Raw genomic sequence first — 14,085 nt, 5'->3', positions numbered from 1 at the left:
CTAGAGCAAGCAGAAGGATGAATATCATCATCTGAGAGGGGAAGGTTGTGGGTAGAGCAAGTTTTCGGAGTAAGAGGCTGAGGTGAGGGAAACATAGGGAGTTCAATGGGTATGGAGGCTCAGTGTGGGAAGACGAAAAAGTTCTGGAGGTGGATGGTGGTGATGGTTACAGAGCAATGTGAATATATTTAATGTCACTGACCTGTATGTACACTTAAAAATGGTTACGTGTACCATTGTAATTTTTGTAATTTTGTAATTTTTATTTTATGTATATTTTACCACAATACAAAGAGAGTAAGAGGAATACCTCAGGAGTTCAGTTTTGACATGTTGAGTTTGAGGTTTCCACTAGACATACATTGGAGATGTTGAGTAGGCAGTTAGGTATGAATCTGGGCTGGACGTACACATTTAGGAATTGCTGGCATATAGATGGCATTTAAAGCCTAAGACTAGAACTAAGGATATAAAGAAGAGGCCATGTCGAGACTGATACCTTTAAAAAAAATAATAAAACTATAAAGAAAAGATAAAGCCTGTGACTGGATGAGATCACTACATGTGTGAGTGGGATAAGGAAGGGAAGAGGATCAAGTATTGAGCTCTGGGCTACTCTAGCATTAAGAGGAATTAGGAGAAGGGGAGGACCTAGCTAAAGAGACTGAGAACGAGTGACATCTCTTTTGAAGAATTTTCCTGCAAAGAGGAGCAAAAAAAATTGTGTGGTAGCTGGAGGGGGAAATGCAGTCACAAAACGTTTTTAAAGGGAAATAACAGTAATTTTGTATGATCATAGAAATGATATGATAAAGAGGGGAAAAGATTGGTGTTGGAGACATGACACTTTCTTGGGTTATTTCTTTGAATATGAGAGAGGGAATGGGTTCTAACCCACACTGGACAGATTGGCTTAAGAGTACAATGTTCATTTGTGGAACAGGGAGGCTGGCAGAGTTTGTGAGTACAGATGCTGGGAGGAGGTAGATATGGAGGTGGGAACCTGTGGAAGTTCTATCTGATTGCAGAATCAGAATTCTCTGATTATAGAGAACTAGGAAGCAAGGATATCAATTGAGATCGAGGATGGGAGCAGCTGTTGGGGATTTGGAGGTGTTTAATAAATACTTGTAGAATGTACAAATGAACCTCTCCTAGGAAAGTTGTGAGGATTAAGCACTATAATAAGCACATTTTCTGGTTTCCGTACCTGACGCTTTGACATCTGAGGCCTTGCTGATCCTGGAGGGACTGCCCCTCCCAGAGCTAGCCATGTCCTAAGAGACAGTTCAAGACTTGCCTCTGAGCATCCTTTGCATGGGCAAACCAACCAATCCGGAGTCCATATTCCCGACCGCTTACCTTCTCGGGCTCCTACACTCTGGGCCACTATTCCTCTGTCTAATCACCGCAGGGCCAGGTACCAGACAACTAGGGACAGACCTACACCCCAGGGCTACTGAAATTATTTGAACTAGCCATTTCTAAACCTGCGTATCCTGCCTCGCTTATTCCTTCCTGCAGAAACCACAGTAAAGGCTCTTAACCCACCTTCCTCCCCACCCCTTTGACTCCTGACCAACTCTGGTGCTTCCCTGTGTGGCTCTGCATGGTTTGCTGTGCCCTTATTTCCAGGGATCTGTGAGTATAAAACAAGTTTCCCTCCATGACAGTCATTTCTGTGTCTGTATGTCTTACTATACCTGATTAAATCCTGGGTTCCCTTACAACAAGCACCAGTGTATATTAATGCAAGTTAAAAACCTCAGTTTTATAAAGCCATAAACAGTTATTAATTATTAAGGCAGTTAGCTCAGTTTTACAATTAAACATGCAATTTTGATCTTGACAGTCTTTTGTGTTTTCCAAACCAGCTTTCTCCGCAATAAAGGTGATTCTTTGATTCCTTTCTGTCTCCTGGGTCAATTTCTCATTTGGTTCCAAAGTTGGAGGGGTGAAGCATTAGTCTTCTAGAACCTAAACACAGCTGCGTTTCACTTCCTTTTAGTTTTTCTAGTGTGTCATGCTTTCCCTGTTCTCTAGGCCTTTGCAGATTCCACTTGTTCTGCCCAGAATACTCCCCTCTGAGGTCTCTGATTGATTTACCCCTCATTATTCAATCTTTTCTGGGATTCCTCTCCTAACCTGACAAGACTAAGTGAGGAGACTTTCTTTTATGTTCCTGTAACACTCTGTATTTCCTCTATCATAACTTGTATCACATTGTAATTTAAATGTTACAATCAACAAATTCATGGTTTAATTCTATTTTATAAGACCTCCTATCAGGACAGGGACCATGTCCGTCTTGTCTATTCCATGCCTAGTCCGCTGTTGGCTTTAAATAAGTATGTATTGTTTGGATTAATGAGCTGCAGCCAGTGTAGCTCATTTTATCATTGTAATTTATTTTTCTATGAGAAATCGTGGAACTTTACTTGTGATTATGCTGCGCCATTACGTGATTTCTTTTTGACCTTGCATTTGTTCTTTTCCACACCCACAGGTTCTTCCTTGTTTTTCTTTTGTTTCTTTTTTTTGTTTTATTTTTTTCCTTTTCTTTTTTCTTTGTCTACCACAAGTTCTTCTTTGAATAAAAATATTTGGCCAGGACTGTCTAAATTCTGGGAAGATGTCTATTTAAAAGTAAATCCCCTTCCTTCCTACAAATTAGACATTGAATTAAAAATTGTATTTTTTGCTTTCAAATTAACACAGTGCTAATAGACAACCCTTAAAATCCCCAAACTCTCTTAGAGGATAAAAAAAAGATCAGATATATTAAGGGGCTTTTGTTTATGTTTTCATTTGGGGAGGATTCTCATTACCTTGCATTTGTGCAGCACTCAACTTCCTTTGTTTGTGCCGTAACTGGCATGGGAGAAGTCCTAGTAAATCTTTATCCCTGAGAAAAGACATGAAAAGAATTAATGTATATTTGAAACCAGCAAATATTAGTTCCATTCATCAGTTTTTGCTGACTGGAGGACTGTAACTATCACAATATATCAAGAGTCATACCACCTAAGGGACCTGTTACTGCCACTCGCCAGTGGGATGGACAGTGAGAAAATGTTGGCCACTGAGGTCCACCTCTGCCCTATCCTTGCCCATAACCCTTACCCCTTAAAAAAATCTGATTTCCCCTATTTTACAAAAGAGGAAACTGAGGCTCAAAGGGATTAAATAACTTGCCCTAAGTCACACACATAAGAGGAAAAACTCAAGAATGTAGGCCTTACACTATTCCTATTGTTAAATATAAGTTGTTTCAAATTTTTAACTAGTTTAAATATTCTTATCATGAATGTCCTTACAGCAAAACTTTTGTACCCATGATTATTTTATGACTTGAATTGCCAAGTGGTATTTTTTTAGCAATATGAGAAAGACAGAGGTAGATCAATCTCTGTCTATATATACATATATAGATATCTATATTATCTATCTATATTGTCTATCTAGGTATCTATATTATCTATCTATCACTTCTGGAAAGTTTGGAACCCTGGGTGACCTTTCATTTCCTCAGGAAAATAAAATCTGGAAGAAGAGGAAAAACAATTATATTTTGGGGAAGTTTTGTATAGATTTACAGTAAGTTTTTAGTTGCAGAACATAAAAATGTATTATGCAAAACTGCGTTTGCTTATAATAAAGTAATTTAAAAGTAAAGTTATAATAATTATTTTATAAATTAATTTTATTTAATATACATTTAGCTTTGATACTAGTAGAACTAAAAGTTTTAAAAATATGGGAAATAGTGTTTTTATTTTATAATGTTTCAAAGGCTCAAAGAACCTTAGACTTGGACCAAACCCAGTCCAACCTCTCATCTCATGTAGGAATTCACTCTACATGTGGTCTTATCTAGTCTTTGCTTGACTACTTTCAATGATAAGGAAGTCACTACTTCAAAAGACAGCTTGTAATTCAGGGTGATGAGCTCAAGGGATTTGGCTGTTATAAGGTTGTATATATTCCTGTAGCAATGGGTCATCAGGGACACTAGGAGAAGTACTCTCAAAATGGCAAAGAAAATGGATAATTGTGAGAGAGGAGAGAGGCTTTTCTTCTTATGATCAGGCTTTCACTTTCAGTTGTTAGTGGCTACTCTTTATTGAAATTTGTTGTTACTAGACTAAGAAACAGCTATTGTTAGCTTTTGACAAAGCTGTTGTCACAAACCTCCCTTCCCAATTTTTGCCCAAGCTTAGTCATGGCTCACGTACCAGATTTCATTTACTGACCATATTTGAGCTACAGACCTTTTCTCTATACTCTGACTTGCTTTGGGGGTTAGGTCTTCTTTGTGATCCTTCAATTTATTCTGGCACTCAAAATATCTTAATGTATAGCTGACAATTTCTTAAGCCCTCTAAGGTATTCTGTCCCCTCACACAAAAATAGCCTCTCATTTGGGAGAACAGGAAGAAGAACTCTGTCTCTCCAATGAAAAAGGACATATATATTTTTCTCTTCATAAACATGTTTACCTTCAATTCAGATGTTTGTTTTATAACTAAATCTATCACAGAATAGATATTTTAAGAGCATTCTAACTTGTTTCACCATAGCCTTTATGAGTATTTAATATATTCATCACCTTAATAATTCTTTATCTTAATATATTTATCACCTTAATACATTCATTGCTTACCTCTTGCCATGGGAGCTGGGTACTTTTTTTAGAGGATTCAGCTTAAGTTTTGACTTACTGTCAGAAACTGCCATGTTGTCAGTAACTCTGTCTGAAATTCAGAAGGTACAATTAAGGATCAAATCACAGATTAATTTCTCTATATTCTTTTGCAACCTTCCCAGCTCAAGACCTGGAGTTTGAAGTCCAGGGCCTCAAGGAATAGTAATATGTGTAAATTCAAGTTAGAAGTTTGTGCAAAGTCGGAAGGTCATGAGGAAGGACCCCCTTTTTCTATTCCAAGATCTCTAAGCAAACTTCCAGTGCTGTTTTGCTGCCCTAACCACTCCTGAATGGATTTTATTGCTATGGCCTCGCTAGTCCTTCTCTTTCCACTTCTGCCTAGTTTGAGAAGTAGGGGCTATAGACCAGAAGCTAGGTTGGTGGGGTTTCCCCCTTTTATTGTTGGTTTTCTCTCTCCAATTGTCTCTTCCTAATGTAAAGTATATAAGGTGGTTCACTGACAAGAAAACTGGGCTGCTAACTTAGGAATAGTAAACAATCATATACTATTAAACCATGAAGAAAAAGTCTCTGAGTGTTCAGTCAGAGTTTGATCAATTTTCCCAGGCCTTCATCTTAGAGCCTAGAAAGCATTTGCTTCTAAACAATTACATGTGCTCAAAATCTGGAAACCTACCGCAGCTGGGAACTCTGGAAAGGCTCAATAATTTAGGCGCTTGGAAGGCACTGTGAAGTCATCCTTCTGGATCAAAATTATCATTACTTTAAAAAAAACTACCTTCAATCTCTCACAGAGACGATAGATTAAAAAAAAAAAAAGACTCGGTAGATGCCCACAAAATCTGGATATTTATCTACTTTTAGGTTGTGCTACTTTCTACTTCTGGGCTTCAATCAGGTGAGAATCCCATAAAGGGTTTGTTCCATCACACAACTGTGACCTCATTCACTTCTCAGGCTCAGGCCCAGGGGATGAATGACCCCCATCTCCTTCTAGCTTTAGAGCCACAGTGTTTTCAATGTAGTTCCCTCAGCACCCTTGGGTGTGATTTACAGAATCAGAACATTTGACACTGTTGGGATTTTAGGGAAGGGGAAGTTTTGTTTTTTAAATACTATAGTAATATATTTCCATATTCAATGTAGTGGATTGAAAGTTGTTCAAGTACAAAATTTTACCCAACTGCCTTGATTGGTGATTAAGAACAATTTCATAAACTGTTTAAGCCTAGGAAGAGGCACCAAAAAAATCACACTCTTCCAGGCTTGTAGTCAGTCTAAAGTATTATTGATTTAAAAAGAGCAGCTGAAGAAAGGATTACGACTGTTTTAATCAGCAACTTTAATATTCAAGATCTAACGTGTCTTAGGGTATTGTAAATCCTCTAGCACAGGAGTTAGGAGTACCTTTAGTCTTCAGGATGGGTAAGCACAGATACCTCTGACACCATAGGCTTAGCGTGAGCCCTCACTATTGTTTCAGACTTCACTTAGTGGCTCCAATTCTAGAGGTTTCCTATTATTATGAGCATAATTTGACTTTTCCCTAGTCTTTCCAAACTTGGTACATTGTCTCCCATTCTGGTCAGGGATACAGAGGAAAAGAAAAGGAAGTTTAATTTACAAATTAATTAAACAAATATTTAATAAGGGCCTGCTATGTTAGGGGCTACCAAGATTTAAAATGGGGATAATTGGATGGGGTGGTTGAGAAATAGAATTTAAAAATTATTATTATTAATTTCTTTTAAAAATTGTGGTAAAATACATATATCATAAAATTTACTATTTTAACCATTTTTAAGTGTACAGTTCAGTATTGTTAAGTATATTCACATTATTGTGCACAATCTCTAAAACTTTTTCATCTGACAAAAATGAAACTCTATAGTCATGAAACAGTAACTCCCCAATTGCCCTTCCCCCTTCCTGGCAATTACCATTCTACTTTCTGTTTCCATGAATTTGACAGCTCTAGAAACCTCATGTAAATGCAATCATACTGTATTTGTCTTTTTGTGACCGGCTTATTTCACTTAACAATGAGTCCTCAAGGCTCATTCATGTTGTAACATGTGTCAGAATTTCCTTCCTTTTTAAGGCTGAATAATAATTTATTTGTTGATGGACATTTGGGTTGCTTCCACCTTTTGGCTATTATGAATAATGCTGCTATGATGCGAGGTCTGACAATTAAGTTTGCGAACTCATCCTAGAAAAAGTGTTCATACCTCATTGCTGAATATCACTATGGTCACCTTTGAAGGACTCCCCTTGGGAAGCTATGCACCGATGCCAGTGCCTAGTTCACCCTTCAAAGCAATTTTGGAACTCTTTCTGGAATGGCCATCAGAGCTGTCATCGTATTACCCTTGATGTCCTGAATGTCATCAAAATGTCTTCCTTTCAATATTTTCTTTATTTTCAGGTAAAGAAAGAAGTCACTGGGGGCTAGATCAGGTGAGTAGGGAGGGTGTTCCAATTCAGTTATTTGTTTACTGGTTAAAAACTCCCTCACAGACAGTGCCGTGTGAGCTGGTGCATTGTTGTGATGCAAGAGCCATGGATTGTTGGCGAAAGTTCAGGTCATCTAACTTTTTCACGCAGCCTTTTCAGCACTTCTGAATAGTAAACTTGGTTAACTGTTTGTCCAGTTGGTACAAATTCATAATGAATAATGCTTCTGATATCAAAAAAGGTTAGCAACATTGTTGCAACAAGTTTGCGAACTTAATTGTCAGACCTTGTATATTAGAGTTTCCCTATATCTCTAATAAGTGTGGTTTTAGAAATTTTCACATAGAACCCCACAACCCAAGCATCATGAAGAAACAGTAAAGTCAAAAGCCCCTGGTCTATATGGAAAATATCAAGAATAAGGACAGTAATGGATGAGGAAGACAGTGAGACCAGTGCTATTTCTTATAAAATGCTCTGAGTTGCATCTTACCTTATTTATTTACTATAAAGGTCATACTTAATAAACAAATATTTCTTCTATTAGGATTCATATTTTCATAACAGGCAAAAATGATTAACAGATTATAGAATTTCCTTTTCTTCTTCCTTTTGTTCTTCTTCAATATCATCTCCATCTTTCCCATCATCTTGACCACCACCACTACCGTTGTCATGACTACCATTTATTGCATTAAGTATGTCACCTGGCTTATCTATGTTAATTTCAGAGCAAGATGCAACCCTAGAGAACCTTTTAGTTCAATGCCTCATTTTCCATACGGAGACACTAAAATTCAGTCAGGTTACAGTATTTGTCAACAAGTTAATGGCAGAACAGGGACCAGGTCTCTGCACAAAGAAATACTGTATACTACAGATGAGGAATGGCGGCTGGATTTACAGAGAAAAGGGAAGATTTTTTCCCCCCAATAGATACTGCTAAATGATTTTTCCAAGTGGGTCTATAGTGATGGCAACTCTTACCTAAAACATATCATTAAGCCCCTTTCCCATACTCTCACCAGAACTAAATGTTCTCAGTCTTGTTAATTTTTGCTTGTCCGATGAGTGAAAATCGTTCTGTATCTTGTTTTCTTTTGAACTTCCATCATTATTGGAGAGGTTAAACATCTTCCAATATTTTATTGGGCATTTACATTTCCTCTTTTATGAATCACCTATTTGTATATTTGCCTATTTTTCTACGCTCAATATGTTTTTTTTTTATCAATGTATGAGGCCTTTTTCTACCTTAGGGTTATTAGCTCTTTGTCTTGCAACCATTCTATCCTCATCATTTGACTTTCTTAAATTTTCTCTTAAATGTTCCCTTATGAATGAAATAAATTTTTTTCTTTTCATTTTTCATTCAGCTCCTTAAGTGTGTGGCGTTCCCAGGCCTGGCTAAGTCCTACAAGTGGCATCCCCAACATATCTTTCAAAAAGCATTTTTTGGTTAGTGGGTTGAGGTATGTATGAGCAGGAGCAGCCAGGCAGCTGAAGCTGGATTTAAGGGCACGGGAGCTGCCAATTAATGCTGATCAAGATGACTACCTCCCCAAAGCACTGACACTTCATGGCAGAGCCCACAGGGGAAAAGCCAGTGGGGAGCCCGGCTGGGATTGGTGAAGTCCTGGGCAAGAAGCTGGGTGAAAAGGGCTTTGACAAGGTGCCTGTACGGTCCTTGGCAGTTTCTGGTGCTGAAGAAAGATGAAGACCTCTTCCGGGAATGGCTAGAAGACACATGCGGAGCCAGCACCAAGTAGTCCCAGCACGGCTTTGGGTCCTTTGAGAGTGGTGCGATGCCGTCTTGTGATGCTTTCTGGGGAGCTCCCAATCCCTAGCCCCAGCCTTGAGTCTCCAGAGTTTGCAGTCAAGTGGGGGCTCTGTCCTTGTCCTCTTCAAATGTCCTCCTTTGTCTACCCCCCCCCCACGTCCTCCAGAGTCTTCCAGGAGTTCTCTCCCCTCACCATTTCAACTTTTTTGGAATTCCCGCTCTTGCATGCCTCTCCTTTCTCTTTTCTCTGCCAGTCTCATGTCAATAATTACCAGCTTTTCTGAGTGGATTCCTGGCCCCTTCTCTCACTTCCACCCTCACCTCTGGTCTGTTTTATGCCATTTGGTTTCTCTTTTGGCAGAACAGTCACTGCCCTTATAAAGTACTTTAAATCAATAAAGTCAGTGGCCTTCAAGAAAAATAATGAAAGCATTTTTTGGAGATACTATTTCTTCATGAGTTACATTTACTTCATTATGATACTAAAAAGGCTATGTTCAGCAGATTTTAGAAGGGCTCAGTTTCTCTGAAGGGTATAATGATGTCTATAATATTCACCATCAGCTGACACTTGGGTCATTAGTTCCCCAAGTTCCTCATCCTTGAGTCTAATTCCCATGTTTTCCATGGGAAGAGGTTCCACTTTTTTGATTTTGACTCTTGGTCCTTAGGAAAGAAGGACATGGTTTATATAATTGTTGGAAAAATAAGAATACAAGTATTGATATTTAAGAGAGAAGAATGCTGATTATGGTCCTGCATCATAAATTCCTAATTGGAGAGTAAAGCACAGGGCACAAAGAAACTGTTAACATATAGACCTCCCTAGATTCAGATATGTCTGTTGAAAGTAGGAAAAAAATGGAGAAAGATAACCATTGAGATAATGGTAAATAGTAAACAGTATTTACCCTTATGGGGAGGGATTAGATCAGTGGTAGGTGGGAGGACTTTCACTTTTTGTTTTATTGAGATATAATTGACATATAACATTATATTAGTTTCAGGGGTACAATTTGATTTAATATTTGTAGATACTGCAAAATGATCACGACAATAAGTCTAGTTAATATCCATCACCATATATAGTTACAATTTTTTTCCTTGTGATGAGAATTTTAAGATCTATGCTTTTAGCAACTTCAAATATACAATATGATATAGTTAAATATAGTCACCATGCTGTTCCTTACATCCCCATGACTTTCATTTCTTTATATCAGTTTTTTAAGTGGTAGAATTGGATAATTTCCTTACAGTATTTTGTGTTTTAAAAATATTTTTCTAATTAAAAATTAAACCATAATTGTTTACACAGAATTGGTGTGAAAAGTGGAAATGGGGTATTTTACATAACCTATCCAGGGGACACTGCTTTAGTTTTCCACGAGAGGTCAATAGAGAGAAATGGGCAAGTATAATGACTCCTGGTTGAGAAAACCACCAATCTGTACAGTTCTAGCCAGAAAATGGTGTTAGAAACTTCCTACAGTAATAAGATACTTTAATTTAATCCTAAAAGGCCAATGCATCCAAAGAAGAATGGTAAATTATGAGTCATAACAATGGACCAATAAATTGGTCCAATGTTGGAACATTTAAAAGAAATGCTAAACATCAAAATTTTATTTTACTTGCTCTTTTATCATGCCTCTCACTCACCATCCAAGGCCTTCACACCTTTGAGCAATCTATTCTTACATACTTTTCCATCAGCTGTAATATAAGACACAATTAAGAATACAGGTTAAATGATGGAAAGATTAACAAAGCACAAAGAAAACACAACATTCATAATTTCAGGGAAAATAACCCCTTAAGATTTGTTTAGAAGTTTATTCTGTTTTATCCTCAAGTAAGAATGAAACCAAAGATGAAGAAAGCTTTCATTGGAAAAAAAAAATGCTTTCACTGATATAAATGTACCTATTGGTTGGATTTAAAACAGCTTTTATTTCCCTGTTTCTTTTTCCTCCTTCTCTTCCTCCCCTGGTTTCCCTCGTTTCCTTGGCCATGATTTAGATTAGGCAGTGCTCCCGGGGTGACAGTATGGTTCAGCTTTGATGGTATGAGACTTGTGAAAGATGTTGCCAATTTTCAGTATTAAATGTAAATGATAGGAAGAGGATTTCTTTTTGTGTAGGAATTGTGTTTTTCTGAACAGGTTTCATTGGACATACACATATATAATATCAGAAGTTTTCACACACAAGCCCATAAATCCCAGCTTCAAAGACTGTGCTAAATCCTCACCATGACCTGGCAGAGTTTTCGGCAGCTCCTCCTTCTCATCAGTGAGTACGAGCCCAATTTTCCTCAGCACGTTGTCCAGATTACTGACATCAACCTTCTCTTCTTTGGAAAGATGGGAATTGTTAATTTGTAAGAATTTTAGGAATGGACTAGTAATGATTAATTTCAAATTATGTCAAATTATGTGACATCCTTAATTAGTAGAGCAAATTGACTATGCAACTTGTTAAGCAATGTAGATTTGAAGGACATGTGAGTGTGTTAAGTTAGATATAGAATTTATACTTTTAATTCAAGCTAAAGAAAAGCCTATATAATTCCAGATACAAGTCAAATGTAATTGTATTTCTGAATTATGGGGTCTTTTGACACACATAGTAAGCATACTTCCTGGCTATCCTACAAAAGCTTCACCTTGAGATGAAACAGTGTTGACCTATATTTTGGTTGTTTAAACATGGTGAAGTAGAAAACATTGTGGGTGAACACAAACAATATAGGTCTATACAGGAAAAATCCCAAATCAAACAGTAAGATTATAAAACAAACATTTAACCATCAAATTTATAGGGAGTCAACTTAGTATGTCAGTAATAGCCCCAAGAGAAAACTGTTTAAAAATATCTTTTTTTCTTTCTATAAAGCATTAGGTGTTAGTAAATAATGAATTCCTTTTCACCACAACTTCTTACTCACCTGTAAAAGCTTTTGCCTCATCCATCACCACATTCAAATCAACCATTTCATTCTCTGTAAGAAAAGAATTCAGGCATAGAGACCTACTCTTAGACTTAGGAGAATGACATGAAAAATTTAAGTTGTAATATAAAGGGTTAAAATTCAGCTGTTTTTCATGATTTTCTTTCATAACTTTTAACTCAAAATAAGCAAGAAACGGAAAGAAAAAGATCAAAATGATAATCTAAAGTGAGCATTCATTTAATTAATACCACTTTCTATAAAGTATCAAATGACCCTTTATATGGAGAAGAAGTTTAATAGTAGTCCCTTCTAACAGGCCTCTCCCTTCAGACCCAATAAGGGGAATGTATTTCAGTAGACAAGACTGAATTTGAATCTAGACGTCATTTATTTACATAAACAGCTGACCATTAAGCCATCACAATATGCCATCTTCCCACTCTCTAAATTTTGCTTATGTTCCCCACCTCCATCCCATAGGACTGTAAGATATTTGAGAGCAGGAATCATGCCTTAATTTTATTTATAACACTAGGCATAAGTTGTTCACTCTCTAGTTCAGTGTTTTGCATATAGTTTGTGCTAGCTAATGAATGAAAGAATTCCAGTGGTACCAAAACAGTCACACTGTTGGGTTAGAAAACAATATAATCTTTCTTTTTAAATCAAGGTTTTTTAAAATACTTCATTGGTAACAGTGTCTTTTCCAGTAGAAGTCATTTTGAGGATCCCCCAGCTAATATGTGGGGAGAATATCACAATTAAACAGTGATTTATGTTGATTTTTTTCATGATAAAAAGAGGGGCCAGACAAAATGATTGATAATTACCAGTGTTGTTAAACCAAGGGAAAGTCAAGTTTTAAACTAGAAGCTAGGCCAAAACTGTTTTCCACGTTAAGGTCAGATACAGATAAGGGTAGCAAAGCAGATATTTGCTGGTAGCAGTGGCCTACCTTAGCTACACTTGCCAATCACTAGTTGAGAACAGGAACCCTGAATTAGGGGAGAAGAACCATTTGTTCATTTTGGGCCAGCGTGTGCTGGCTCTACTGAAAGATGTTCTGCCTGGCTTTCTGATTGAAGCTTGTTTTTCATCAGGTTTTTAATCAAACTCACAGGCTCTGTGACTGAATCAAAAGCCCTCTAATGGGGAAATCTTAGCCTGGGGCTCATCTCCCAGCAATTTCTTCCTACTGCCTCTTTGCCTCTTTGACATTTTTATCTGGTTAAATTGGTCTTGCTGTGTCATTAATGAAACTATCTTATATTAAAAAAAAGAAAGGTATACATGGGTGGGAAGGAAGGAAGATATACAAAGCAAATATGGCAAAACAGTAACATCTGTTAACTCTAGCCAGAGGATACACAAGTGTTTGTTATATTGCCCTCTGTTTTTATGTATGCTTGACATATTTCATAAGTTTTTCAAAGAAATTAAAAAATAGTTTACTTTCAGAAGCCCTCTTATAGAAGCCCTAATGTTCCCCCGAGATACAGTGGTATCTGCACTGCTTACCGTCAGCCGGCACACGGTTCAGTAAGTTCTTAAAGGCCTCTTTCTCAAGCTGGATTCCCATGTTCTTCAAAAGTGTGTCCAGGTTACTGACACTGACTTTTTTCCCTTAGGAAAGAAGAGGATGAAAAGAAGAAGTACAAATAAGGCCAAGAAGTGGAAGATGCGAGCTTTGAGTAGGCGTTCACCCCAAATGGAGAGTGAAACACTGGCCATTTAAGGGAACCCAGATAGTGCTGAAGTTGAGGAGGTAAGTTCTCCCTCAACACTGTGTTACACCTTTTGATTGAAGTAATCATGGGTGAAAAAGAGGAATTAGACAAGTCTGATGAACTGTGATAAGGATAACCAACCTAAATGAAATCACAAGTTCAAGCTTGCCACATATTACTAACAATAACTTCCTCCAATGTAGCTCTACCCAAAGAAGAATGGTTATGAGGCATAAATTCAGTATCAGTAAACCAGTGGAAAAAAAATTTTAAAAAGCAAATGCAAATCTCAATAAATTTCTGCGGTTAGTGGTTCTTATGATTCCTGTCTTTGAAAGCCTTCACACTGTCCAGTAATCTTTTCTTATACACCTTTCCATCTCCTGTAAGGTATGGTAAAATTCAAGTGAAAAGAAAAAAGATTAGGAACTCTACAGTTTTCTAAGATATTATATGCGTATGATTCACCCAGAAATTAATTCCAGTTTATCCTCAAATAA

At 37.2% G+C, this 14,085-nt stretch overlaps 1 protein-coding gene across 2 annotated transcripts in view; it reads right to left on the bottom strand.

Moving 5' to 3' along the window:
- EFCAB3 (EF-hand calcium binding domain 3) overlaps nucleotides 1–14,085 on the bottom strand; it is a 110,443-nt gene that overhangs the window by 20,271 nt on the left and 76,087 nt on the right. For both annotated transcript variants that reach the window (XM_081028222.1, XM_081028221.1), the window contains 6 exons: nucleotides 13,377–13,481; nucleotides 11,853–11,906; nucleotides 11,157–11,258; nucleotides 10,566–10,619; nucleotides 4,664–4,754; nucleotides 2,829–2,905 (listed from right to left, as the gene is read on the bottom strand). In XM_081028222.1, the coding sequence (XP_080884348.1) occupies nucleotides 2,829–2,905; nucleotides 4,664–4,754; nucleotides 10,566–10,619; nucleotides 11,157–11,258; nucleotides 11,853–11,906; nucleotides 13,377–13,481 (483 nt within the window). The remainder of the gene's footprint in view (nucleotides 1–2,828; nucleotides 2,906–4,663; nucleotides 4,755–10,565; nucleotides 10,620–11,156; nucleotides 11,259–11,852; nucleotides 11,907–13,376; nucleotides 13,482–14,085) is intronic.

This window comes from Rhinolophus hipposideros (genome assembly GCF_964194185.1).
Source record: "Rhinolophus hipposideros genome assembly, chromosome: 20".
NCBI classification, from domain to species: domain Eukaryota; kingdom Metazoa; phylum Chordata; class Mammalia; order Chiroptera; family Rhinolophidae; genus Rhinolophus; species Rhinolophus hipposideros.
The sequence above is the reverse complement of the archived record's forward strand: the minus strand, read 5'-3'. Positions and strand labels throughout refer to the sequence as shown.